General features: G+C 45.8%; 2 protein-coding genes, 1 long non-coding RNA gene and 1 pseudogene across 3 annotated transcripts; 1 reads left to right on the top strand and 3 right to left on the bottom strand.

The window, feature by feature from the left end:
* Positions 1 to 806: 806 nt before the first annotated feature.
* On the bottom strand, positions 807 to 2,331 carry LOC136494431 (uncharacterized). Its single transcript, XM_066490599.1, has 3 exons — positions 1,639 to 2,331; positions 1,352 to 1,524; positions 807 to 1,250 (listed from the first exon to the last, which is right to left on the bottom strand). Exons 1-3 carry the CDS (start codon positions 2,329 to 2,331, stop codon positions 1,106 to 1,108), a joined length of 1,011 nt encoding a protein of 336 aa, XP_066346696.1. The 3' UTR covers positions 807 to 1,105.
* An 8,464-nt stretch (positions 2,332 to 10,795) lies between these two features.
* On the bottom strand, positions 10,796 to 15,503 carry LOC136493233 (uncharacterized). The gene is made up of 4 exons (XM_066489299.1): positions 15,187 to 15,503; positions 13,226 to 13,454; positions 12,154 to 12,306; positions 10,796 to 11,722 (listed from the first exon to the last, which is right to left on the bottom strand). Exons 1-4 carry the CDS (start codon positions 15,439 to 15,441, stop codon positions 11,046 to 11,048), a joined length of 1,314 nt encoding a protein of 437 aa, XP_066345396.1. The 5' UTR covers positions 15,442 to 15,503; the 3' UTR covers positions 10,796 to 11,045.
* Positions 15,504 to 17,369: 1,866 nt separating this feature from the next.
* LOC136494523 (uncharacterized) lies at positions 17,370 to 19,636 on the bottom strand. The gene is made up of 3 exons (XR_010768624.1): positions 19,040 to 19,636; positions 17,948 to 18,035; positions 17,370 to 17,878 (listed from the first exon to the last, which is right to left on the bottom strand). It is a non-coding gene; the product is annotated as an uncharacterized lncRNA (long non-coding RNA).
* Positions 19,637 to 19,661: 25 nt separating this feature from the next.
* On the top strand, positions 19,662 to 27,260 carry LOC136492059 (UDP-glycosyltransferase 73C6-like; annotated as a pseudogene).
* Positions 27,261 to 27,887: the final 627 nt, after the last annotated feature.

Consider the following 27,887-nt stretch of genomic DNA (forward strand, 5'->3'; position numbering starts at 1 on the left):
CCGTATTCGCATCTGAATCCATATAATCAGCCTGTTCGCTTGTTGGTTTCAGCCAGGGCTTATCAGCCAGCCAACGGTGTTTTTCTCTCACAACAAACCAGCACCAGCCGGGCTTATCAGCCCAGAAACCAACCAGCGAACATGCCGAATATCCGATCCGCTCCGAATCCGATAAAAAAAGTGGATTAGAATATGAGAGCCATTATCCGCTCCGCTCCGCTCCGATCCGTTTTCATCACTACCACCGGCATATGATCCCATTAGGCCATTAGTAGCTGCTAGCTCCCAACACTATCTGCGCCGGTACCTGCAGGCTACCGAGTTCATATCGTTCACTTCGCAATGCGGCTTCATTCGTGATGCCAGTTTACCTGTCATTCAAATGGACGTGCTATCGGCGCCGGTACCTGCAGGCTACTGAGTTCATTATCGTTCAAGCTTCAACCATGATGCTATATGCGCCGGCACCTGCAGGCTACCGAGTTCACTATCGTTCAAGCTTCATCCATGATGTCAGTTTACCTGGCATTCAACTGGACGTCTTGCAGAGACGCAGAAATGAGAGGCCCTGTGGATGTGATTCTCTGACCACCAGCCAAGCGGTCATCCTCCGTTGCCTAAACTCCAAACTCCAAAGGCAGCACAATATGAGAGGCCAAGACGTTGTCTTTGGACAGAAGTGTTTCTATTGTCAAAAAATAGAATGTCAACCAAATGGTACAACTGAAAGCCGCTTTTTCAGAGCTACGTTCGCGTTGTATAATTTTCACAGCACTGTGGACCCTACTTTTGATTTTTGGCTAGACTCTACAACTGTTTCAAAGGAGATAAACAGAAGATAAAAAGAGAGGGTAATTTTTATAGTTTTTAAACCGAATAGCTTATAACTTATTTAGGAATATAGCTTGTAAAAGCTTTTCCACGTCTCATTGCTCGCAAGAAGCTAAACTAAACAAACTAAACAGAGCTTGTATACAACTTTACATGGCTAGCCTGTCGCCTTCAAATGCTCCAAATGCTGTCTTTATTCATTTTGCCGACTCGTTCAAACGTTATGCATGTGACACCACATCGCTAGCATGCCTGCACTTTCCGAGTGGAAGGATCAGACGGCCGCAGACGCCAGCTCCATCGCTTGCCCTGTTCCTGCGGCGCGCTCCGGTGCCGCCGCTCCACCCGTGCCTTTGTCTCCGCAGTCGTCGTCATCGTCCTGCTCCCACAAGAAGCTCGCGTACGCAGCGAGGACATGGCTGCAAGAGTGACAAACCAACGTTAGTTACCCCTCGAGTTCAGGAACAGGAAAATCGAAATGTTCATGTATGTCCACTAGAGTCCAAACTGAGAGGCTTACCTGTTCTGTGGGGCAGCCTGCACCGACTTTTGGAAGTAGCCGAGGCATCTCTCCGGGTCGTGGTGCACCTCCCAGACCAGCTTGGCGTACTGCGACATGATCTCGCCGTCGCTGGGATCCGCGAGCATGGCGCGCGAGTAGTACTCCTCGGCCCTTCTGGTGTCGCCCTTCACCTGCAGGCAGCACCACCAGCAGCAGCAGCAGCAAAGGGTTGGTTCAATCAAGTTAAACATCTCACTGCAGAGTACAGACACACATGACATCTTTCTTGGCAAAAATGAATATACCTCGTGGAGGAACTGCGCGTAGTTGCGCAGGAACAGCGCGTTGCCAGGCTGCTCGTCGACCATCGTCTTGTACTGCGCGTCCAGCGCGGCCACCGCCTCGTCCTGCTCCTCCACCCGCTCCATGTTGGCTCGTCCGCAGCCGGTCTTGTAGTCGGCGCCGGCGGTAAAGAACCCGGAGGCGATGCGGTCGATCCCGAGGCCCCTCGCCAGGAACAGCGGCACCTCCGGGTGCTCCGGCTGCACCACCGTCGGCTGCTGCTGACCCCCTTCCTCCTCCTGCTCCTGCTGAGCCGCCGGTCCCTGGGACGACGACGCCAGCGGTGCTGCTACGACCTCGCCCTTGCCGAAGGTGTTGTAGATGGAGAAGGAGAGATCCGTGTGCAGCTGACCGCCGCGGTGGGTGCTGCTGCCGGCGTCGTTGGGGGTGGACGACGGGTGGAGGGAGGGGAGGTGGCCGTCGGAGAAGGCGCGCCGGAGGTGCAGGGAGGAGCGGCGGGACGACGGGGAAGAGGAGGAGAAGAAGGGATGGTGCAGGAATGGCGTGGTCGAGCTCCTCAGCAGCATCCTCCGATCGAGAGCCGTCTCGGCTTCTCTGTTCTCAGTTCTCACATGAGAGAGAAAGGAAAAGGCGGGGGACGGGGGAGAGGCTTCTTTCTCGAGATCTGACCTCTCGTGTCTTGATTTATATATCATCGTGACATGGAACCCGCAGCAGGCCACTTGGCTGTATGGATCGACCGGTCGGCACTCGGCAGGCTATTCGTTCTTTGACGAGCTAACGCGTTCTCGCCTGGGTGCATTGCATGTGACTCGTTGTCGATTTTGCAAGAAAAAGAAAAGTAGCTCGAGATCGTTGACCCACGATGATAAGGATAACAACCTCTTCTCTTCGAACGCAAGACGCGTGTGATTCATGCAACCACGCCCGCTGGCCGCGGCTTAAGGGTAATGGGCTAGCTACTGTTAAAACTTATAGAATCACTATGAGCATAGATCTAGCGGGGTATTTGCTATTGAATAGAATCATAAACCCTAGAATATCTACTTAGTATAGTAACGGTAGGTAGAACGAGAGAAAGAGAGGGGTAGAAGTTGGACGTGTCAAACCTGACGCCGCAGTGGAGGAAGATCCGCTCACGTCTGCCATGGATTCGGTGTCTGCGCTAGGACAGCGACGGTCGGTGAAGACTACGTCGGTGATACGTGGTGGCGACCGACGGTGAAAGGCAGTGGAGTCCGGTGATGCAGTCCGGTGGTGGCGCGGCTAGTGGCTTTCCGTCACTGGCTGCGCCCCTCTAAATCGGATTAGGGTTGTCGGTGGGGAACTGTAGCTCAGGCAAACCTCGTGACTTGAGCCGCCGGCCCCCACCTCTATTTATTGCGCAGTGTGATAGGGGCCCTCCAGCCATAGTGGGCTAGGCGCCCCCGATCAGGGCGCTGATCAAAGGCCCAACTGGGCCGTTGGACCCAGTTTAGTATTAGAGATCAACCTAACAATCTCTCCCTTGATCTCCTACCATCTTTCAATTTCATATCATTTACTTTTGTTCATTCCATTATAGATTAGCGCATAGAGCATGTTTCATCGTCACGGTCAATTGCCAATAGATTTAACAGGTACAACACATCACTCTGTTCTGAAATAGATATTTATCTTTGGGCCTTCTTTTGTCCAGGAATTATAGGCTTTTCCTTAAACCCAAGCCGGCTACATGTTCTCTGAACACGTTGGGCGGTAAGTCTTTTGTAAACGGATCCGCGAGCATCTTTTCGGTACTTATATGCTCAAGACTTATGACATGATCCCGGACTTTATCTTTCACAATATAATACTTTATGTCAATGTGTTTAGCAGCACCACTTGATTTATTATTGTGAGCATACTGTACTGCCGGATTATTATCGCAGTATAACTTAAGTGGTCTATAGATGTCGTCAACCACCTTCAAACCGGGTATGAACTTCTTTAGCCAGTTCACCTGCCTCGTTGTCTCATAACACGCTACAAACTCGGCATACATTGTGGACGATGTAGTGACGATTTGCTTTGAGCTTTTTCATGAAATAGCTCCCCCTACGAGAGTGAATACATATCCAGACGTGTATTTTCTATCATCTCCCATATAATCAGAATCTAAATATCCCACTATATGGAGTGAATCAGATCTTCTATACGTCATCATGAGACATTTCATTCCTTATAAATAACGCAAGACTTTCTTTACTAATTTCCAGTGTTCTGTTCTAGGATTGCTCTGGAATCTATCAAGTAACTCGGTAACAAATACCAAGTCAGGGCGCGTACATACTTGAGCATATTGCAAGCTTTCGACAGCTGAAGCATATGGAACCGCTTTTATTTGATCGATTTCATATTGGTTCCTGTGGCATTGAAAATTTCCATATCTGTCGCCCTTGACTATAGGAGCAGGTGAGGGACTACATTTGTGCATACTTAATTTTTTTAAGATTCTTTCTATGTATGCCTTTTGTGACAGTCCTAATATCCCTTTACTTCTATCTCGGTGAATCTCGATCCCTAGAAAGAACGAGACTGCACCAAAATCTTTCATATCAAATTTTGAGGACAATTTTTTTTTGTCTCCAGTAGTAGACTGACATCACTACCAGCAAGTAAGATGTCGTCCACATACAGGACAAGGAAGATAAACTTCCCATTCTTAAACTTTGTATAGAAACAATTGTCCTCAACATTCTCTTTAATCCCAAAATTTCTTATTGTCTGATCAAACTTCAAGTACCACTGTCTTGAAGAAATAGATTTCTTTAGGCGACATCACATTCGTTTTTTTTCTTCCATGACAAAACCTTTCAGTTGTGCCATGTAAACATTTTCCTCCAAGTCTCCGTTGAGAAATGTCGTCTTTACATCCATCTGATGTAATTCTAAATCGTAATGTGCCACTAATGCCATTATGATTCTGAAGAAATATTTACATGAGACTGGAGAAAAGGTCTCATTGTAATCAATTCCTTCTCTTTACGTAAAGCCTTTTACCACAAGTCGCGCTTTATATCTCTCTATATTTCTTTGAGAGTCAAGTTTTGTTTTGTAGACCCATTTACAGCCTACTGTTTTGGCTCATTTAGAAATTATTTCTAAGTCCCAAACTTTATTGGCATTCATAGATTTCATTTCATCTTTCATGGTCTCAAGCCACTTTGATGAATGATCACTTCTCATGGCTTCTTCAAATGAGGTGGGATCATCCTCTATTTGAAATTCCTCAGTATTGTATACTTCATAGTCAGCAGGAATAGCTGATCTTCTAACTCTTTGAGACCTTCGAGGGAGCTCCATATTTGGCACATCTTTTATTTGAGGCTGTTGTTGCTCTCCCTCATATGTGGAAATAGGTTCTACAGGATCCTAAAGAACAGGTTCCTCATCGTCATTCATTGTTGCCACAGGCGAAATAACAACATGTGTTGGCACCACAGTATCTTGCACTGTTGGTGCAGCGACAGCAGGTAGTGAGAAAAATGGCTCATGAATCATTGGAGTAGGCGCATACACCCGCTTCTCTTCAAGGTTAATTTCTCGAGCTACCATGCTCCCCCTCATCATTTCATCCTCTAGGAAGACAGCGTGTCTCGTTTCCACAAACTTTGTATGTCTGTCTGAACAGTAGAAACAAAAACCTTTTGACTTTTCTGGGTAGCCAATGAAATGGCAACTTACTGTTTGGGGATCTAGCTTCTCAATGTTTGGGTTAAATACTTTAGCCTCAGCAGGACTCCCCCACACACGTAAGTGGTTTAGTGAGGGTACTCTTCATGTCCACAACTCATACGGTGTTTTGGGCACCGACTTACTTGGTACTCTATTGAGAATATGAATGGCGGTTTTTAACGCCTCCATCCACAGGCTCAATGGTAAGGTGGAGTAACTTATCATACTACGCACCATATCTATCAGGGTACGATTGCGTCTTTCAGCTACTCCATTCTGCTAAGGTTCGTCCGGTGTAGAATACTGGGCTACTACGTCATTCTCCTGTAAGAACCTTGCAAAAGGTCCAGAAACTTGGCCATATGGGGTATGCCGACCGTAGTACTCCCCCCACGGTCGAACCTGACGATCTTAATCTTTAAATTGTGTTGGTTTTTAACTTTTGCCTTAAATATCTTAAATTTATCCTATGCTTCTGTTTTTTCTTTAATTGGATAAATGTAGCCATAACGGGAGTAATCATCTGTAAATGTTATGAATGAATCATAACCATCCACACTCTTTATAGGAAACGGACCACAGATGTCTATGTGAATAATCTGTAAAATTTCTGCGCTTCGTTTGGCATCTTTCTTAATTTTCTTTACATATTTTCCTTTTATGCATTCTCTGCATTGTTCTAAATCTGAGAGCTTTAATGGAGGAAGAATATCATTCTTAACTAGTCTTTCTATTCTCCTCCTCGAAATATGGCCTAAACGACAGTGCCATAATTTCGACAACGCATCGTGAGCTCTCTTTCATTTTCTGTTTATATCCACAGACGATGATATATTCTCATTATCTCACACAACGTTCCCATCATCGCATACAACATTCACATCATCACGTAGTGATAACAAATAAAGCTTATTTTGTAAGATAGCAAGACCAACACATGCATTATTAAATGTTATCTTACATTTGCTATTTCCAAAATGGCAATCATATCCATCATTGTCCAAGCATGAAACACTAATCAAGTTTCTCTGTAGGGAGGGAACATAAAGTACATCTCTCAGTAAAAGTGTGAAACCATCAGCAAGCTCTAGAGAAAGATCGCCAACGGCTTCAACATTTGCTCGGACTCCATTTGCAACTTTAACGTGTCTTTCGCTTCTTTGCATAGTCCTCGTCGAACGGAATCCCTATAAAGAATTAGCAACATGAACAATTACACCTGAGTCAATCCACCAAGTAGATTTCGAATACTGTACATATAAGGATTCATTTATGAACGTAATAATGCTCTCACATTTCTTTGTCATGATCATATTTAAGTAATCGGGACAATCTTTCTTATAATGTTCCGTCTTCTTGCAATAGAGACATTGGTCTTTCTCTACTGTGAACTTATTCTACTGAGGCTGATGCAGCATGGGACCATTTCCCTTTGACTTTGAGGAGGAGTTAGCATTATTATTCTTTTTCTTGTTGTCTTTAAGATAATTGATAGTGCCACTATTGACAGCTTTCATTCTCTCCTCCTCTTGCACACATATAGCTATGAGCCTCTCTATGTCCCACTTCTTGGGCTATATGTTGTAGTTGACAACAAAAGTGTCATACTCTTTTGGCAAGGAAGCAAAAATCAGATGGATAAGGAACTCTTCCTTGAGAGCCAGATCCATTGATTTTAGCTTGGATGCCAAATTGCTCATCCTTAGTATGTGCTCTCTTATGCCACCATTACCAGAGTACCTCTCTGTCATCAACTGCTTTATCAGCTGGGTAGCATATGTCTTTGAAGAGCCAGTGAACTGACTCTTTATTCTATCAAGGTACTCGGTGACCGTGTCACACTCTGGCATTTAGACCACAATTGCAGGCTCAATCGTGTTCTTTATCACAGCCAAATATTTCTTGTTGGTAGTGACTCACTTCCTATGCTCAAGGTCATAGGATATCTTTTGGGATGCAAAATCTCTCTCTGGTTGCTCAAGCGGCATCAGCCTCGTTTGTCTCCCTCACCGGTGCCACAGGCTCTGTGGGACACGGTGAGGTGACTACCCAGTCCACTCAGCCAAGATGAAGACCAGGTCAATCTTTTTTTCCACTCCGTGTAGTTATCACCTTTGAGAGTGGGGATCTCTTTGATATAACCCATTAAGTTGTATTCGCCTGAAAACACAATTCATATTGAGTGAGAACATAAATAATAACAATAACAATTGCATGCCTTAGTTCCAACGTTGATCAAAATTAAAACATACAATTGTCCTCTACACTAATTCTACATCACCGTTGGGCAGAAATAGAATTAATGCATGACAAAACATCATCATAATAATGTCATTAATCAACGTTGGTCAAAATAATAACAATATTATAATAAGCTAACAACATATCTATTTTTCAAAATTAAATTCTCCCGCTGATTCGAATTTAATAATGAAAATAACAACTTTAAATACGTAGCGAAAAAATAATCTCAATTTTGTGAATTTTACCCACAGGATAGAAAATATTTTTTCTATTTTCTTTTGAGCCAATTTCCATTTTTCAATTTTCATGGAAAAAGAAAAATACGAAACCGGGCTCTTGCTCTTCCTTTCTCGGCCCAAACCGGCCAAAACCGGCTCCGCCCACTGCTCTGCGCGGCGCTCGGCCGCACCCAGGCCGCAACGTGGGCCTGGGCCGGCAAAGTGCCGCGGCTGCACGCGCCCGCCTGGGCCGCGAGACGGCCCGATCGATCTCGGCCGCTCGTCTGCATCGGACGGCTACGCGCCCGCGTCGGTCGAACAAAATGGCACCGCGTTGCCCTAACCCGAAAACCCTAGCCATTCTTTCTTTCTCCTTCCCTCTCTCACTCACTCAGCCGCGTGAACCCGAGCGATGAGCAAACGGCGACGAGAGCGAGCAGAGAGCCCCGGCGCTGTCGCCTCCCCCCTCGCCGGCGTGCGCGCTCCCCAGCGGGTGAGCGCACCGCCGCCGAGTGGCCTGGCCGCGGCGCCCCTTTGGCCAGAGCCCAGCGAGCAGCGCCCCCCGGCTCGACCTTCTTCTCCCCGCGTGCCGGCGAGGCAGCAGCGCTGCGCAGCGGCGAGGTAGGCCTCCCCTTCCCTAACATCCCCCTCTGATTTTCTTCATCTATTTTGGATTTTCTTCTCGGATTTCATCCGATTGGGGATTAGGGTTAGGGTTAAATCAAGTTAGGGTTAGGGTTTTCTGTTCTGTTCTTCTTCTTCCCGAATTGATTGCGGGTTTAGGGTTCGGTTTCGAGTAGACTTGAAACCGAGCCCACCTGCTCTTCTTTCTTTTACCCAGTTAGGGTTAGGGTTAGGAAAACCCTCTTTCTTCTCAGATCTGAACTGGATCTGATCGGTTCTCTGCTTTCTTGTCTGTTTCCCCGTTCTAGATCTAAAAACCCTAGAAACCGTGGCTCTGGTACCATTGTTAAAACTTATAGAATCACTAGGAGCATAGATCTAGCCGGGTACTTGCTGTTGAATAGAATCATGAACCCTAGAACATTTACTTAGTACAGTAATGGTAGGTAGAATGAGAGAAAGGGAGGGGTAGAAGTTGGACGTGTCAAACCTAACGCCGCAGTGGAGAAAGATCCGCTCGCGTCCGCCATGGATTCGGTGTCTGCGCTAGGGCAGCGACGGTCGGTGAAGACTGCGTCGGTGATGCGCGGTGGCGACCGGCGGTAAAGGCTGTGGAGTCCGGTGACACAGTCCGGTGGTGGCGCGGCTGGTGGCTTCCCGTCACTGGCTGCGCCCCTCTAGATCGGATTAAGATTTAGGTGTCGGTGGGGAACTGTAGCTCAGGCAAACTTCATGACTTAAGCCGCCGGTCCCCATCTCTTTTTATTGCGCAGTGTGACAGGGGCCCTCCAGCCATAGTGGGCTGGACGCCCCCGATTAGGACGCGAATCGAAAATCCAACTAAATCGTTGAACCCAGTTTAGGATTAGAGATCAACCTGACAGCTACGACTAGAGGCCGGCCTCTATCATTTGTCAACGGTTAACCGCATTTGGCCTGTAAGTCTGTAACGTACGCGGTCTTTATCGACAACCGCGAGCACCTCGTGGGCTGCCATGCTAGCTCTAGATGCACGTCGGCGTCCGGGTTTAATGTACCTCACGTGCGCGCCGCTGACCCTGCTGCGGCGCCACGACTTCTGGCGAGCCAAAAATTAAAATTAAACTGCCATGCCGTGTGACACCGAGTTCTCTAACCGCTCATACGGTTGCCGGAATCACGTTATCACAGTAGTTGGAGTCTTTTGTGAATTGTGAACCACCTTTCCTTTTCCTACCGTCGCCGGGCAGCGACGACTCTAAAGACCCGAGACCGGGACCGGCGGCAGCAAAGCTCCAACCCGCCACCGTGTAGGTCTGTAGGCTGTAGCAGCGACGAGCCGGGCGGGCCTGCATGATGTTTCGGCCATTTCCTTAGTGCAGGTAGCTGTTCTCACGGGTCCGTTGGCTTTGTGCCTGCGCCGCCCCCGAACGTCGCCCACGCCATCTTGGTCGTCGCTCCCGTCGCCCGTCGCTTCTCAGTTCCCACGCGCATCTCATGTGCAATCTCCGATCTATTTTTGAAATATCCGGATGCAACAGTTGCAACCTGCAAAGAAGACAGATGAAACACTTGAAATATACGTCTGAAACACATGCAAAAACACCTAAAACACTTGAAAATCATTGCAAACATTCAGATAAAACACTTGCAACAGACTTATGAAACATCTGAAACCACTTGAAAAATACGCTTACAACATGCATGTATATGCAACATCCGGATCTTCTTGTGCAACATCCAGATGAAAATACTTGCAATATACGTCCAATACATATGAAACATTTAGAACATACACTTGAAACATACATGTATAGCCATTGCAACAAGTGCAACATCCCGATCTACTTTGGCACATTCCGATCTACTTTTGCAACATCGATACGAAATACTTGCAACATACCTCTAAAACATCTAAAGCACCTGAAACATATGTTTGCAACATGTGTTTTTCGTCCTTCTTCGGTGCTACGCAGAGCAGAGCGGGGAACGGTTGGGTCCGGCCAGCCGGCAACAGAGGATGGTGGAGCATCCTGGGTCCGGCCAGCGATAGCCTTGTCTCTTGGCTGCCTATCTTGGGCACGACGGATGATGGGGCATGGCATGACGCGGTGGGGGACAGAGGAGCCGCAGGGGATGGGGGCGCTGCGAGGGGTGGCAACAGCGTTGCGCCAGAGTGTGACGCGGCACAGGATGGAGGCGCCGCAAGGGATGGCGGCAGCAGCGCGACAGAGTCAGGCGGGCGGACACAACCGTGAAGCCGCGATGGTCGAAGCGAGTGGAGAATTTCTATTGTAGCATGCTCAATAGAGAGATCAATAGAGCATAGAGGGGAGCAGACGGGTTGCATCTTAGGCCAGACTGCTGCACAGGTCCAGGAAACGCGATGTCTGGACGAACGGACACCCAGTCGTGAGCATTATCGTTATTTTGTAGCTCTTGTATCAAACAGACCCTTAATCTGTGACAAGTCATAGCTTTTCAAGCAGTCCTCACTGCGGACTACTACAGCGCAGCTACGACCAACGGGGGCATCTGCAAGACAGCAAGAGACATGCCCCGCAGACATCTAAGAGGAGAAAACAAGGTGATTTCCAGATCAAAACATACCATTCAAATAATCAAATTCCACACAAAACACATGCATATCAATGAACCATCGTAAAATCGTTCTTGATGTACGGCAGACATGGGAACGGCAGGTCCAGCGCACGCTCCACCGTGTCAGATTTCGACAGAAGCTTGCCAAGGACGAAATCCCTGTGGCTCAGCCCCAGGCGTGCGCCGCTCGCTATCCCCTTGTCGCGGCAGGCAACGAGAGTGATGTTGCAGAGCCACGGGACGGCGGCCGTGAAGGCCAGCCCGAAGTGCTTCTTGTAAGCCCTGCAGACCTGGGAGACGTGCCTGCCCATGGGAAGCATGCTCTGGAAATCGGCGTTGCCTTCTGCCTCGGAGGCTGGCAGCTCCGAATCAGAGTGCAAGTTCACGACCACGGTGCCGTGGATGGGGTGCACTTTCTTCTCTAGGTTCTTCATGAATGCCCCGTCGACGTCCCAGAGCTTGCGAGGAAATACGTCGTCTCCGTCGTAGGCGTCGATGAAGACAATGTCATATTCGTTGCTGTCGTTGGCAATGAAATCCTCAGCGTCTGCTATGTGCAGGAAAATGCGGTCATGTATGCCTCCCCATAGTAGATCATCGGCGTCGGCAGGCAGCATGGACTCGTCGGACGATAAGCCTTTAACAGATGACATGGGGAAACCCATGGATTCAATTGAAGCCGAAACAACCACTGGATCAATTTCCACAATGTGGATGGTAGCACCTGAAAGAGCCAAATTGTGAATCAGGCATTATAATGAAGCGGAGGCCTAAAATATCTACAGGTGTATCTGCACAACACATAATACCTTAGAACAAAAGAAATCCTAAGTGATTTGACTTCAAGCAGTCTGACACAGGGGATGCACTTTTTTCAGTCAATCGTCTATTCAAGTGTAATTTAGTAGTAATTCTGAAGTTCAACGCATCAGGTATCAAGATACAAGTCAACCAACTAAGACAGGAAAATTTCACTTCATCACGATCCACAGGAAAGGAAGCATAAGCAAGTAAGAAATTGCAGTAAAACCCTAATGCTGGAAAGATTTCACTTTACTACAGTATGCAGCAAACAAAGTAGTATCAGCAAGTGGGAAGTTGCACTGCAAGTGTATCGATACTATGAATATAGCTGAAGTTTGTGATAGTGTTTACCTCTGAACTTGCTAGCCAAAAACAATGGTAAGGTGCCGCCACCATGGCCGATGCACAGAATTTGCACAGTGTTCTGTCCAGATGCTGCTTGTGCTAGATCATATGAAGAACAAGGAAGCGCTGTCAATCCTGCTGATACCATACTCTTGACATCTGAAAATATCAACTTTCAGAAGTGTATGATGGTGTTGAGGTAAAAGATACAGCGCAAACATCATAAACACCAATTGCATTGCATTTGCATCTGACAGCTCGGTGCATGCAAACTTACCAATAAAACATATGCAGATGCAGGTATGATAATAATTTTTTAACACTAGCAGTTAACAAATAATCAGGGAAACCATGCATGTTACTAGTATATTTGACTGTATGACTGGTATGTAAATGGTTATGCTTATGTGTAAGAATGGCTCTTTCAAAATTGTAGATTAGCAGACATAAAAGAACAGGGGCTCTTGTGTTCTTACCCCTGTTTTGAAGTCCAATAGTGTTTTTGCTCTGATTTATTTAACTTTTTTATTTTGCTCCTGCATTTTCAAAGCGAAGGCAGAGTTTACCCTTTCTGTAAAGAGGAGTTAATGGTGTCTATTCAGCTAAAAAAAGGACTAGTTTGCCTTACGAATCTGCCCCTAGTTTTTAGTACTCTGATTTTACCCTCCATTTTGACATTATATATTTGTGCATCATTCTGAAAGAATTTATACAGAAGAAATTCCAAATAGTTCAAATCTGAGCCAAGTTTAACAAGTTGCACGTGCTTAATCAACAATCGGCGGAACCAGGACGGTTAGGATAAGGTTAGGGGTAGAATTGTGTTTGAATATTTTGTTCTTTTTCTTTAATTCATTTGTTTGGCCTTCAGCTAACAGAGTCTACAACATGGGCAAACGGTGGCTTCGGATTCAAAAAATGAGAGTAAAATCACAAAGTTAGGAAAACGAGGATAAAATCACAATTGGCCTTCAAAGGGGCAAGAACACCAATCTCCCTAAATGAATAGATGAAGTTAACTAAACAAAATGAACATGCCATCATCATAATGAATGCAAGATGGTACAAGTGAACTCACAAGGAACAGCTAAAACATGTGGTTGCTGCATCAAGAATAATGATCTCTGACCCGAAGTCCTATAACATGTCATCACTTTTGCAGTGCTTTGCCGTGTATGGTCATTAAAACGCATCACTCGCCACTGGTAGCCTAGTACCTTAAACTGGTCAGAACTGGCAGATTCTGGGTATAGTCTTGCATTTCTTTCATGAAGCCATCTCTCCGTGGCTGACCAATGCTCACTAGCCTGACACCAGATAACAAGTTGTGCTTCAATGAGTCCAGACAATAAATCGACTAAAGAAATTGAAACTAAAAAATGGTATTAAAAAGTGCAACACCCATGGTAAGTTGCACAGGAAAGCCCTAGAAAATTAGACCATCGCATTTTTTCAACAAGCATTGTGCCCTGTAAAAGAGTAGGTGAAAACCACACATTTTTTTCCTGGAACAAACAATAATCTCAAAAATAGCCAGTCTGCTGAGAGAAGAAATCTAAGTTGCCGGGTTAATAAGTACTCTTCAGTATTATCTTTCCTCCCAAATTGCAAACCAAGTTATTCACTAGCTTTCAGAGCATCAGCATAGTATATTAAGAAGTGTAGCATAGGTGCTTGCACAGAGCCAAGGGAGCCCAAAATTTGTTTTAAAATTGTAATTAGTAGGGCCTGGTGCAAGCGGTAGAGTCTTACCACCTGTGACCGGAAGGTCCCGGGTTCGAGTCGCGGTCTCCTCGCATTGCACAGGCGAGGGTAAGGCTTGCCACTAACACCCTTCCCCAGACCCCGCACAGAGCAGGAGCTCTCTGCACTGGGTACGCCCTTTTTAATTAGTAGTAATACTAATTAGCAGCGTGGGTAGTGGCAAGCATTCATGTTTAAATCTAGGTGTTCCTATGGACACACCCAAGCATCAGCACATTAAGCACTTCCTTTACTGTCTTATGAACTCCTAAATCTCCTTGTTAAAGGAAGCTTGTCTGTGCAAATAAACTTTCTCTCAAAAGTCCCCTAGTCAACTTATCACTCAGAAGATGTATTTAACTGTCTTCCAAAGTTATTCAGGTTATGGAAAGTACTAGCTCAAACTAAAGGGTTCACTTTGTCATTTCTGGTAAAAGAATCTCAAGCCACCTAAGAGAATCAATATGAATCTAATATTGACTATTACAAAACAAAAAGATATCAAATTACAATTTCATATATCGAATGAAAAATATTATGTCTAGTTACTACTCAATTATGATGCATACGATTTGAGAAGGTCAAACTTCATATGTTTTGATCAATAATTAGTCAAGTCATATATATACACTTAGTACATACAAGCAGTGGCGGACGCGGACCTAGGATTTGAACTCAGGGTATGCGTAGCAAAAATATCTTGCATTTAATATGGTATAATTCGATACATAATTTGAACCCAGCGAGGGCCAAGCACAAGCAGCGAGTATCAGCCAAGCGGAAGGATGATCTGGACAGAAGTACTTAACGATGTTGGACTTTTTAGTAGACCTTCAAAATCTAACAGTACTAATAATTTGACCCAAAATCTAGGGTAGGCATGGGCCAATATGATTAATATCAACATATCTGCATTTCAAATCGTTAATGAACATGGCCTATATGTTGGTACAGTTAAGTTATGTGATATGTGGTTATGGACATGGCACTCAGTTCTTTGTAATTTAGTTGCTTCGGTAATGAAATTCAGGTTTCCCGTTGTGGAAAAAAAATCTGCATTTCAAATCGTTAATATCAATTCATTTTGTAGCAACCGACAATAATGAGTTGTAAGAAAAAATAAAGATCACGATCTAATTTCGAAGACCGTATTTATACTAAGATATACTGTACAGTACTCCTACAAAATAATGGATGGGAAGAGTAACATTTCTTGAGTTAGTCATTTCGTGCAGGCCCCCTAAATTTTCAGGTAGGGTACTGCTAAACCAAGCAGGAAAAGGAGGCGGTAGCTACCGGACGGGAAGCGGGGTAGGCGGAGACGGAGACGACGCCGTTGCCGCACTCGGAGTGGCGGCGGAAGACGGTCTGCGCCCCCTCGCCGGGGCCGTCCTCCTCGCCCCACCACTCCCGATAGTACGACCAGTCACCCTCGTCGAGGAGAGGCTTCCGCCGCGACCCCGCGGCGACTGGTGAAGCCTCCACCGCCGCAGACGACGACAGCCGCCGGACGGCACCGCGGGCGCACCTCGACGCCGCCGCTCGCAACATTTGCGCTACTGTGTCCCGTGACTAAGGTGGCGGCGGTCAACCGGCCACCACCCACGGAGTAAAGTCCATTTAACCTCCCCAATTTTTGTCCAAATCGATTTACCATCCCCGATTGAAAGACTGTTTTTATCTCCTCTAGATTTACGTCCCTCAATTAAAAACTGTTTTTGATCTCCCTTAGATTTTAAAACCGTTCTAATTTGTTCCTATAGGATTTTGGTTGACATAATGTATACAGTATCAGCTAGCATCACGTCAGCAGGATGAAGATCTTATAAAAAAAGGAGATATCTAAAAAAATATGCAATTAAAAATCATAGAAGCTTTTTTTAACCTAAAAAAAATCATAGAAACTAGTGTAATATGGATAATTCTTAGAAATTTTGTTTTAGCATGATAATATAAAATTATATTTAAAGTTTTTTTTTTCTAAAATCATACTCTACTTATGGTAGCTATTTTTTCTAAAATCATACTCTACTTAGGGTAAGTTTTATAGGACGGTAATTAGACCTGCTATGTTGTATGGTGTAGAATATTGGCCTACGAAAAGACGATATGTTCAACAGATAAGTATCGCGAAAATGCGTATGTTGCGTTGGATTTACGGTCATACAAGAAGGGATCGAGTTCGAAACGATGATATACGTGATAGATTAGGGGTAGCACCAATTGAAGAAAAGCTTGTCCAACACCGATTGAGATGGTTTGGACATGTCCAGTGAAAACCACCAGAGGCACCGGTGCATAGTGGAATCATATGCCAGGATAGTAACGTGAAGAGAGGCATAGGAAGACCAAAGTTGACTTAGGTAGAGGCAATAAAAGAAGACTTAAAATGATGAAATATACCCAAAGACTTAGCCTTAGATAGGAATGCTTGAAAAATAGCTATTCACGTGCCTGAACCTTAATTGCTTCTGCTGGGTTTCAACTCTAGCCTACCCCAACTTGTTTGGGACTTAAAGGTTTGTTGTTGTTGTTGAAACTCTACTTATGGTAGCTAGTTTGGAATTATTTGAATTTTGAGTTAAATACCATTATAAATCCACTGTTTTTGAGGTGAGCCATTGAAACTAAAGAAACTGAGATAGTGCCATTACAATTGTACCGGACTTTAAAATATGTTACTATCTACGTCCTGTCCAAAGGTGACAAAGCATAGAAAGATTGTATTTAGAAACCAACTCTGTCCGACTAGATTTCCTCGTAACCATCTAGGAAGCCAATTAATAAATCGATCAGGACTCTATCTATAATCATAAACCCCTGTAATTATATACGGAGGGGGTAAAAAAAGCCCTCATCCCCACGCATCCCGCATAGATGGAGCTCTTCCTCCATATAGCTCCACCCATATAATTGTTGCGAACTCCGAGCACGTGACACATAAGCAGTAAAGATCATCATCTACAGCAGACATAGGTACCCCATATGCTAGTCGTAGGTCAAAAAACAACCAGATGGATACGGGTGCAACCAAACAAGATCTTAGAGAGTTCTGTCCTATAGAAACTAGCAATAGACACGATGGGCTAAAATGGTCCTAATACATGTTTTCTACTACCTCGGTCCCAAAATAAATCAGTTCCTAAAGTTAAACTATCTTAATTTTGACAAACTTTGTATAAAAGAGTAACAACGCGTATGACACCTAATACACTATGAAAATATATGTTATGATACATATAGAGATATTGTTTTGGTGTCATAAATATTGGTACTTTTTCTAAAGTTGGTTAAATTTAAAATAGTTTGACTGAGGACTACTCTAAAACTTGATTTGTTTTAGATTTATTATGAGCCTTCATGCTAATAGCCAGTAGTACTCATAGATCACCTTAAGGAGGATTGTTATTAGTTAGCATGTTAAAATTACACCATCCGAACATTATCCGCAAGAATACGGGATTAAAAAACTATCAAATCTTTTCCCCGTAATATAATATATACTAGCAAGCATTACAATGTGCAATGTTTTTATTATAAAATACAATTATGTTTGTTTCAGTCGAAAAGTAAAACCTCTTGAGTTGTTGCTTGTGGTTTGCCAATTTGTGATATATATAGGCATGTAGAAGAATCCAGCATCTCAAACCGAAGCTGTACGGGGTAGGAAGCTTGGTATGAAAATCCATATTCATGCTACATGGATCAGGCTAGGGAACTTGTTATGAAAATCCATAGTCATGCTACATGGATCAGGGTCTTTTCCTTGGAAATTTTGGAGTTGAGTGTTGAACTGTTGGATGCACAGTTTCAGATTATAATGCACATACACCAATTTGTGCAGCCTGTCATAGCCTGAACCATTTCTTCTTTTTGTATGGAGCAAAGCAAATGTGCTCCATCTTTCTTTGACAGACACCTAATGATATGCATTGTGAGGCAATATGTAATTCAGGACACTGCCCTCCATAAGAACATCACCAGTCAGCTGCAAATAATTTTAAAAAGTTAACCTGTAGCATCTTACAGAGGACGATCACCATCAGCAGATGAATACCTGCGATGTTTGTGACATCTATTGCTGATCACCGAGGTTCTGCATCTCCAAATAACCCTCTCAGAGCTAGGCAGCGGACAGCATGTAACTGTGGAATGTTAACACATTCATTAATTTTCCTTATAAGTAGTGTTAAAAAGTTCATCCTGACATAAAAATAAGAGCATCAGCAAAGATTGTGACACGAAGAAAAAAGAGACCAGCAGCGAAGCAGCGAGGGAAAAGAGCACGTCATTGTTGTTTAAAAAATGTCTGCACGCTAATATTACATCATGTGCAAATGGCATCATAAGCAGCAATGAGACATCAGAAATGAAAATCAGTAATAACCCATAATATTGCTTTGGAAACTCCATTTGTAAAGGTGAAGTATAGGTGTGGAAATCATGTATACTGGATTAATCACATGGTAGGATCTAAAATTTGCATCAGCCAAATCACTGACCGCACCAAACTTTGATACTAATATTTTTCAGAGTTCTTGGAAATGCACACCTTTTTTTTTCATGATTGCACAAAGTTAAATTCAGTAGCTGAATCTCAGTTCAGCTGTTCAAACCAAAGGTCTATCGGTAGTACAGATAGCATGGAACTGAATTAACGTGCAAAACATAGCATCCTAGCCCTGAGCAACAATTGTGCATCTGTATACACGGTATACCGTGAAGAGGGCCTGCACAATTCATGCCATCTTTTAATTTGTTGTACGTTGACTTTTTTGCTGTAACTTGTAGCAGTAATCTGTAAGCTGAGAAGCCCTGCTCTTTGACTCTCTGGCACAACTTATCTCAGAACTATCTATGACATGGAAAAAAGTGTATATTTTATAACATATCAAACCTAAAACACGGAATCATTTTTCTCTGCTTGTATAAGTGGTCTCCCAGTAGTGAATTCTGAATTGTTTTCTTATTCTGTATTACAAATTTAAACTCAAACAAATGTTAGTAAACTCAAACAAATTGTTTTCACGGCTGTGTAGGCAGCATGCTATTTTTTCCTCTCTCTTTTTTTTTCTGGTTTGGCATTCCATCAAGCGACCGAAAGGCAGAAGACAGCAAGACGAAAGAGAACAGGGATTGAAGGCCTTACCGTGTATGGGGAGGAGGAAGAACGCGTAGCAGTCACGATCCCAACGCCGTCGGAGCGGAAGAAAGAGGGCAACTCCGGTGTACCGTGGCAGGCAACCGTTACGGAGGTGGAGATGGCCGAAGAGGGCGTGTGCTGAGGTGGATCTGGCGCAAGTGCTGTCCCTCCGGCTGGCGCGGGCGTGAAGCCGGTGGAGAAGGGCGGCGGCGGCGGACCCCTGCCGTGTGAGGCTTCCGGCAAGGGCTACATCCTTTCGTCTGTTGCCCTTAGCGGCCGCCGGACGGGCTGGCGTGTCCGCGGCTGTCGGTGGTGGCGCGGGCGTCAGTAGCCGGCGGCACCCATCACCTCCTCAGGACGGGAGGCGAGGAAGGGGAGGGAGCTGGCGATGGGCACGGCTGGCGCGGTGGGGCGTCGCGGCGGGGACGGCCAGGGTTACGGCGGCGCTGGCAGGGGCGGGGAGCGACGCGGAGGGAACGCAGGTCTGGCTGCGAGGCCGCGGCATAGAGGGCAGGCTGGGGCGGAGGAGGGCAGCGGGGCGTTGCGGGTCTGGGAGGTGCGGAGGGCGGCGGAGGCCACCGGGGAGCGAGCGACGCCGTGTGGTATCCCTGCTGCCCGTACGGGAGGGATGGCGGAGTCTGAAGTGGAGGAGGTGACCTGTACACCGTTGATGGCAAATCGAACGGGCAAGAATAAGAGGTGACGTGGCACGTCGTGGGGTCAAATAGGGGGGGTGTTTAGTTCCCTAAATTCCAGAATTTGGCACTATGCAAAAAGAAGATTCCCATCACATTAAATTTGCGGTACATGCATAGAGTACTAAATGTTGACGAAATCAAAAACTAATTGCACAGTTTAGTTGTACTTTACGAGACGAACGTTTTGAGCCTAATTAGTCAACGATTGGACAAGTATTACCAAATTAAAACAAAACAACGCAGGCACTGGCACAACAGCTTAACAAGCCGGATAGCTAGCCGGCCTTTTTGAAGACAGCCATCGGCTATCCACTCACCCGTCTTAACTCGGGCTCGTTCGGCTGGTTGAGAAACCAGCCGGATGTGCGCGGATGAAAACACCGTTCACCCTCTCACAAATTTCTTTAAATTCATTCAGATTTCTCTAAATTCCTCCCAGCGAACAGGCCCGAAGGATTCGTGCTCTTCCCATGGACAGGAACAATCAGCCACGTGATCCCCATGATAGACCTCGGCTGCCTCCTCGCGTCCCACGGAGCCGAGGTCACCATCATCACCACGCCCGTCAACGCAGCGATAGCATAGAGCCGTGTCGACCGCGCCCCGGCGTCACGCTCACACATCACGGTCACCGCGGTCCCGTTCCCGGCCACGGACGCCGGCCTGCCCGAGGGCTGTGAGAGGATGGACCTGTTAGAATCGTATCGTAGAACCGGGTAGACCTCTGCTTCGGGTTTCTCTGCACACCTTGACTGTAGCCTCGCGGACGCCGGTGCCGCGGTGTAGTAGGCCTCCAGCGCAGTGGAGATGAAGTCCAGTGGCGCTGGTGAAGACCGTGGTGACCCTGCAGAGGAAACGGTGGCGGCTCCGTTGAACATCGTGGCACGAGCCCTGATCCCCACCTTACCTTTTATATGTGCTGTGCGACAGGGGCCCACCAATCGTATTAGGGTTGGGCTCCCCCGATCAGGGAGCAGAGACAAGGGCTCAATAGGCCGGGGTGGAGATCAACTAATATTCTCCCCCTTGATCTCACTATCATCTTTCAATTTCATTTACTTTTGTTCATTCAATTACAAATTAGCGCATAGAGCATGTCTCATCGTCACGGTCCATTGCCGATAGACTTAACAACTACAACACAATACTCTGTTTTGAAATAGATACTTATCTTTGGGTCTTCTTTTGTCCAGGAATTTTAGGCTTTCTCTTAAACCCATGCTAGCTACATGTTCTTTGAACACCATGTTCTCTGAACACGTTGGGTGGTAAGCCTTTTGTAAGCGGATCCGCGAGCATCTTTTCTGTACTTATATGCTCAAGACTTATGACTTGATCCCGGACTTTATCTTTCACAACATAATACTCTATGTCAATGTGTTTGGCAGCACCACTTGACTTATGTTGTGAGCATACTGTACTGCCGGATTATTATCGCAGTATAACTTAAGTGGTCTATAGATGTCAACTACCTTCAAACCGGGTATGAACTTCTTTAGTCAGTTCACCTGCCCGTTGCCTCATAACACGCTACAAGCTGTCACACATTATGGACGATATAGTGACAGTTTGCTTTGAGCTTTTTCATGAAATAGCTCCCCTTTGTGAGAGTGAATACATATCCCGACGTGGATTTTCTATCATCTCCCGCATAATCAGAATCTGAATATCTCACCATATGGAGTGAATCAGATCTTCTATACGTCATCATGAGGCCTTTCGTTCCTTGCAAATAATGCAAGACTTTCTTTACCAATTTTAGTGTTCTGTTCCAGAATTGCTCTGGAATCTGTCAAGTAACCCGGTAACAAATGCCAAGTCAGGGCGCATATATACTTGAGCATATTGTAAGCTTCCGACAACTGAAGCCCATGGAACCGTTTTTCATTTGATTGATCTCATATTGGTTCCTAGGGCATTTAAAATCTCCATATCTGTCGCCCTTGACTATATGAGCAGGTGAGGGACTATATTTGTGCATACAGAATTTCTTTAAGATCTTTTCCATGTATGCCTTTTGTGATAGTCCTAATACTCCTTTACTTCTATCTCGGTAAATCTCGATCCCTAGAACGAACGAAGGTTCACCAAGATCTTTCATATCAAATTTTGAGGACAAAACTTCTTTGTCTCTAGTAGTAGACTGACATCACTACTAGCAAGTAAGATATCATCCACATACAGGACAAGGAAGATAAACTTCCCATTCTTAAACTTTGTATAGACACAACTGTCCTCTACATTTTCTTTAAACCCAAAATTCTTTATTGTCTGATCAAACTTCAAGTACCACTGTCTTGAAGCATGTTTTAATCCATAAATGAATTTCTTTAGGCGGCATCTCATTCGTTCTTTTCCTTCCATGACAAAACCTTTCGGTTGTGCCATATAAACATTTTCCTCCAAGTCCTCGTTGAGAAATGCCGTCTTTACATCCATCTGATGTAACTCTAAATCGTAATGTGTCATTAATGACATTATGATTCTGAAGGAATCTTTACATGAGACTGAAGAAAAGGTCTCATTGTAATCAATCCATTCTCTTTGCATAAAGCCTTTTGCCACAAGTCGCGCTTTATATCTCTCTATATTCCCTTGAGAGTCAAGTTTTATCTTGTAGACCTATTTACAGCCTACTGTTTTGGCTCCTTTAGGAATTATATCTAAATCCCAAACTTTATTGACATTCATTGATTTCATTTCATCTCCCATGGCCTCAAGCCACTTTGATGAATGATCACTACTCATGGCTTTTTCAAACGAGGTGGGATCATCCTCCATTTGAAATTTCTTAGTGTTGTACACTTCATAATCAGCAGAAATAACTGATTTTCTAACTCTTTGAGACCTTCTAGGGGCCTTCACATTTGACACATGTTCTATTTGAGGCTGTTGTTGCTCCCCCTCATATGTGGCAATAGGTTCTATAAGATCCTGAAGAACAGGTTCCTCATCGTCATTCATTGTTGCCACAGATGGGATAACAACAGATGCTGGCACTATAGTGTCTTGCACTATCGGTGCAGCGACAGTAGGTAGTGAAAAAAATGGCTCATGAATCATTGGAGTGGGCGCATACACCCGCTTCATTTCAAGGTCATTTTCTCGAGCTACCATGCTCCCCCTCATCAATTCATCCTCTAGGAAGACAGCGTGTCTTGTTTCCACAAACTTTGTATGTCTCTCTGGACAGTAGAAAATGAAAACCTTTTGACTTTTCTGGGTAGCTAAACAAATGGTAACTTACTATTTTGGGATCTAACTTCCCAATGTTTGGGTTAAAATACTTTAGCCTCAGCAGGGCTTCCCCACACACATGCAAGTGGTTTAGTGAGAGTACTCTTTCTGTCCACAACTCATACGGTGTTTTGGGCACCGACTTTCTTGATACTCTATTGAGAATATGAATGGCGGTTTTAATGCCTCCATTCATAGGCTCAACTGTAAGGTGGAGTAACTTATCATACTGCGCACCATATCCATTCATTGTACGATTGCGTCTTTCAGCTACTCTATTCTGTTGAGGTTCGCCCGGTATAGAATAATGGGCTACTTTGCCATTCTCCTGTAAGAAACCCGCATAAGGTCCAGAAACTTGGCCATATGGGGTATGCCGACCGTAGTACTCCCCCACGGTTAGGCCTGACTATCTTTATCTTTAAATTGCGTTGGATTTCAACTTTTGCCTTATATATCTACATTTAACATTTATCCAATGCTTCTGTTATTTTTTTGATTGGATAAATGTAGACATAACGGGAGTAATCATCTGTGAATGTTATGAACAAATCATTACCATCCACACTCTTTACCGGAAACTAACCACAGATGTCTGTGTGAATAATCTATAAAATTCCTGCGATTCGTTTGTCTTTCTATTCTCCCCCTCGAAATATGGCCTGAACGATAGTGCCATAATTTCGATAATGCATCGTGAGCTCTCTTATGCCACCATTTTTAGAGTAACACTCTGTCACCAGCTGCTTTATTAGCTGAGTAGTATATGTCTTTGAAGAGCCAGTGAACTGACTCTTTATTCTATCGAGGTACTCGGTGACCATGTCACATTCTAGGATTGAGCCCACAATTGCAGGTTCAATCATGTTCTTTATCACAGCCAAATATTTCTTATTGGCAGTGATCCACTTCCTATGCTTAAAAGTCATAGGACATCTTTTGGGATTCAAAATCCCTTTCTTTAGTTGCCCAAGTGGCATCATTCTCTTTTGTCTCCCTCACCGGTGCCACAAAACTCAGTGGAACACGGTGAGGTGACTACCCAGTCCACCTTAGACAAGATGAAAATCAGGTCAAAACTTTTCTTAACATAAAAAAATAACACCATTTGAATGTCTTGATTCCAACGTTGATCAAAATCAAAACATACAATTATTCTTATACACTAATTCTACATCACCGTTGGGCAGAAATAGAACTAATGCATAAATCTTTAACTTTTACAACTGTTCTTACATACTAATTCTACATCACCGTTGGGCAGAAATAGAATTAATGTATAAATCATTAAAATTAACATATGTTCTTATACACTAATTCTACATCACCGTTGGGCAGAAATAGAATTAATGCATAAATCATTAAAATTATGATATTGTTATTAACAACGTTGGTCAGAAAATAACAACATCATAATCATGTCAAATCTCTTTTTCTCCTATTAAATACCACATTGGTCCAGGAAGTAAAACCTTTTCTGGGAAATAAAATTGAAAAATGACTCCTTCGTTTTGGGCTCAAAGCCCCGGCAACGGCTCGGCCCAGCCTTATTCTCAGGCCAGCCCATCTGTCTCACGCGTGCGTGCTACCTTCCTAGGCCACAACGTGGGCCTGGGCCAGCAAAGCGCTGCTGCGTGCTCGCCCGCCTGGGCTGAAAGCCGGCCCGCTCAGTCCGAGCCGTCCGATGGAGATCGACGGCTACGCGTCGATTTCGCTCCAACAAAAGCCACGGCCGCGGCCTCCGACCAGAAACCCTAGGTCATTTGCTCCTTTGCTCTCTCTCTCTTCGCTCTCTCTCCCTCAGCGCATCCAGCAGCGACCGAGAGTGAGACAGGCAGTCATGGCGCCGTCGCCGGCCCCTTCGCTGGCACGCGTGCTCCCCAATGGGTGAGCACGCCGCCGTCGAGAGGCTTGGCCGTGGCGCCCCCTTGGCCGAGCCCGGCGAGCAGCTGCCCCGGTTCGGCCCTTCTTCTCCCACTCCGACGAAAGGCCATCCCGACGCACGGCAAGGTTTGTTCCTTCCTCTTTTCCCCTTTCTTCGATTTGGATTTCTCTTCTCTTATCCGAACCGACTGTGGGGAATTAGGGTTTGTTCTAGGGTTCAATCCGAATGGGAATCTAGGGTTCCTTTTCTTCTTCCCCTTTGGATTTGCTTTTGTATCTTCTTTCTTTTCTTTTCGCTTGTTCACCCGAAAAGGGGATCTAGGGTTTGGGTTCGGTTGAACCCGATTCGTGTTTTCTTTTGGTTTGATTCGAGATCTTTGAGATTATCCCCTTCCCCTCTTCCCCTTCTTTTCTTTTGAATCTGCTTCTTTCTACGGATTCAACCGATTGGGGTACTAGGGTTAGGGTTTTGTGATTTGCACTTTTCTTTTGATTTCTTTTCTTTTAGGAATTCATCCGAATCGCTTCCCTTCCCCTTCTTCATGCAAGTTAGGGTTAGGGTTCAGTTTTGTGAGCTGAGGGCCCTTCCTCTTCACCCAGTTAGGGTTAGGCTTAGGGAACCTTTCTGTTCTTCTTTCCTTAGATCCGAACTAGATCTATTCTGTTCTTGCCGTGCGACATCTTTTCCCCCTCGCGATGGCAGTGGTGACCGGGTTCCAGTGACGTACGCCACCCCCCGGTCTCTTTTCCTCTTTGCTTTTACCTGGTTAGGGTTATGGTTACACACTGGTAACATGGCTCTGATACCAATGTTAGAATCGTAGATTACCTCTCTATGTAACCGTAGAACCGGGTAGACCTCTGCTTCGGGTTCCTCTGCACACCTTGACTGTAGCCTCGTGGACGCCGGTGCCGCGGTGTAGTAGGCCTCCAGCGCGGTGGAGATGAAGTCCAGTGGCGCTGGTGAAGACCGTGGTGACCCTACAGAGGAAACGGCGGCGGCTCCGTTGAATATCGTGGCACGAGCCCTGATCCCCACCTTACCTTTTATATGTGCTGTGCGACAGGGGCCCACCAACCGTATTAGGATTGGGCTCCCCCGATCAGGGAGCAGAGACAAGGGCCCAATAGACCGTTGGGCCTATTGTTGGAGATCAACTAACAGGACCTGCTCCGATCTCAGGATGAGGTGCCTCGCTTCTTCGTGGCCAACAGAGCGTTCGGCGAGGCAGTGGCGCGGTACTGCCTCGGCGAGGCGCCACGCCGCCGTCCGAGCTACGTCATCTCTAGGATGTGCCAGATGTGGGTGCTAGGCCTGGCGCGCGAACTCGGCGTGCCCTACTACGTCTTCCACGGCTTCGGCGCCTTCGCTTTGCTCTGCATCGAGTACCTGTACAAGCACAGGCCGCACGAGGCTGTCGCGTCGGACGACGAGCTGTTCGACGTCCCGGCGCTGCCGCCCTTCCAGCTCAGGCTGTCGCCCAGGCAGCTCCTGCCGCATTTCATGCCGGTCACTTCCGTCGGTGGGAAGGCGCTGTAGGGGATCCGGGATTTCGACGTGGCCGCGGACGGCATCGTGGTGAACACCTTCGACGAGCTGGAAAGCGGCTCGACGGCGCTTCTCGCGGAGGCGACGGGCAAAAACGTGGTCGCCGTCGGGTCCGTCTCGCTGTGCCGCGCACCAAGTCTCGACCCTCAGTCCATGTCGAGTGACGCGAGGCGATGCATGGCGTGGCTGGACGCCAAGGAGCCCAAGTCCGTGGTGTACGTGAGCTTTGGCAGTGCCGGGCGCATGCCGCCCGCTCAGCTCATGCAGCTCGGCATGGCGCTTGTCTCGTGCCCCTCGCCTGTGCTCTGGCTCATCAAGGGCGCCGACTCCCTGCCTGACGACGTCAAGGACTGGCTGCGTGAGAACACCGACGCAGACGGCGTCGCGGGCAGCAAGTGCCTGGTGGTGTGGGGGTGGGCGCCATAGGTGGCCATCCTGGCCCATCCAGCCATTGGCGGCTTCATGACGCACTGTGGATGGGGCTCCACTCTGGAGGCCGTTGCAGCCGGTGTGCCCATGGCGACCTGGCCCTTTTTCGCCGAGCAATTTATCAACGAGCAGCTCGTCGTCGACGTGCTTGGCATTGGGGGTGTCCGTCGGTGTGACGAAGCCAACAGAAAATGTTTTGACTGCTAGTAACGCCGGTGGCAGCGAAGCGGAGGCCCAGGCCGAGGTGGGGATGGAACAGGTGAAGAAAGCGTTGGATGTGCTGATGGATCAAGGGCCTAAAGGGGAGGAGAGGAGGACCAGGGCTCATGAGCTGAAACTGAAGGCAAAGGGTGCTTTGGAGATGGGGGGATCATCCTACATTAATTTGGAGAATTTGATCAAAAAAAAATTGATCCAGTCTTTTCTGTGAAGGTCAACTGTCTCACTTATGGATCCCAGCATACGTGTCTGTTACCCTCTGAGTGTCATACTATGGATATTTAGTTATTTATTTATTACTACTAGCGTCGTTTGTTTTTGTCAAATAAAGTTATTGTATTCTTAAATCAACCGGTGCTCCTCCGTGAGCTTCTAATTTGAAGTGACAGTAGCAAACGTACCCGTGCGTTGTGAAAAGGAAAAAAAGAAAATTATCACGTTTGGAAAACAGCTATGTATCTAATGTTTAAGAGCTATAATTTATTAATTAATGTTTTATATACATTATTTTATGATTATGACATTCATAATTTAAGCTAACGTTGGCAACCTCTTGTTCGTAATGCATTTCTGTCAGGGATATGTGTAAGATGGACTGCTAGGTGGGGCCGGGCTGTCAGACAGAAGCAAAGGCAAAGTCAAGCCATTACAAAGGGCCGGGATGACAAGAGAAAGGGCATTGAACAATTATCAGAAGTCTATTGTTTATCTTCCTCCTCAAATAGCGCTCTCTCTCTCTTCTCCTACCTCCAGCACCTTCTAGAATCTTCTAGTACCTTCCTTCTAGTTTCGATTCCTCTGCTGGCTGAATTCAGACCTCCCTTCCCCTGAGGTCTTG

The sequence above is a fragment of the Miscanthus floridulus genome, chromosome 11, assembly GCF_019320115.1.
Source record: "Miscanthus floridulus cultivar M001 chromosome 11, ASM1932011v1, whole genome shotgun sequence".
NCBI lineage: Eukaryota > Viridiplantae > Streptophyta > Magnoliopsida > Poales > Poaceae > Miscanthus > Miscanthus floridulus.

What these genes read in the sequence shown, in the direction of transcription:
- LOC136494431 (XM_066490599.1), bottom strand. Translation starts at nt 2,331, where the DNA reads ATGATATATAAATCAAGACACGAGAGGTCAGATCTCGAGAAAGAAGCC. An exon ending in ACGCGCAGTTCCTCCACGAG is followed by an intron (nt 1,525 to 1,638) that starts GTATATTCATTT and finishes TGCTGCCTGCAG; the next exon opens with GTGAAGGGCGACACCAGAAG. An exon ending in CAGGCTGCCCCACAGAACAG is followed by an intron (nt 1,251 to 1,351) that starts GTAAGCCTCTCA and finishes TCACTCTTGCAG; the next exon opens with CCATGTCCTCGCTGCGTACG.
- LOC136493233 (XM_066489299.1), bottom strand. Translation starts at nt 15,441, where the DNA reads ATGTTGCGAGCGGCGGCGTCGAGGTGCGCCCGCGGTGCCGTCCGGCGG. An exon ending in ACATGTTTTAGCTGTTCCTT is followed by an intron (nt 12,307 to 13,225) that starts GTGAGTTCACTT and finishes TGATATTTTCAG; the next exon opens with ATGTCAAGAGTATGGTATCA. An exon ending in TTTGGCTAGCAAGTTCAGAG is followed by an intron (nt 11,723 to 12,153) that starts GTAAACACTATC and finishes TGGCTCTTTCAG; the next exon opens with GTGCTACCATCCACATTGTG.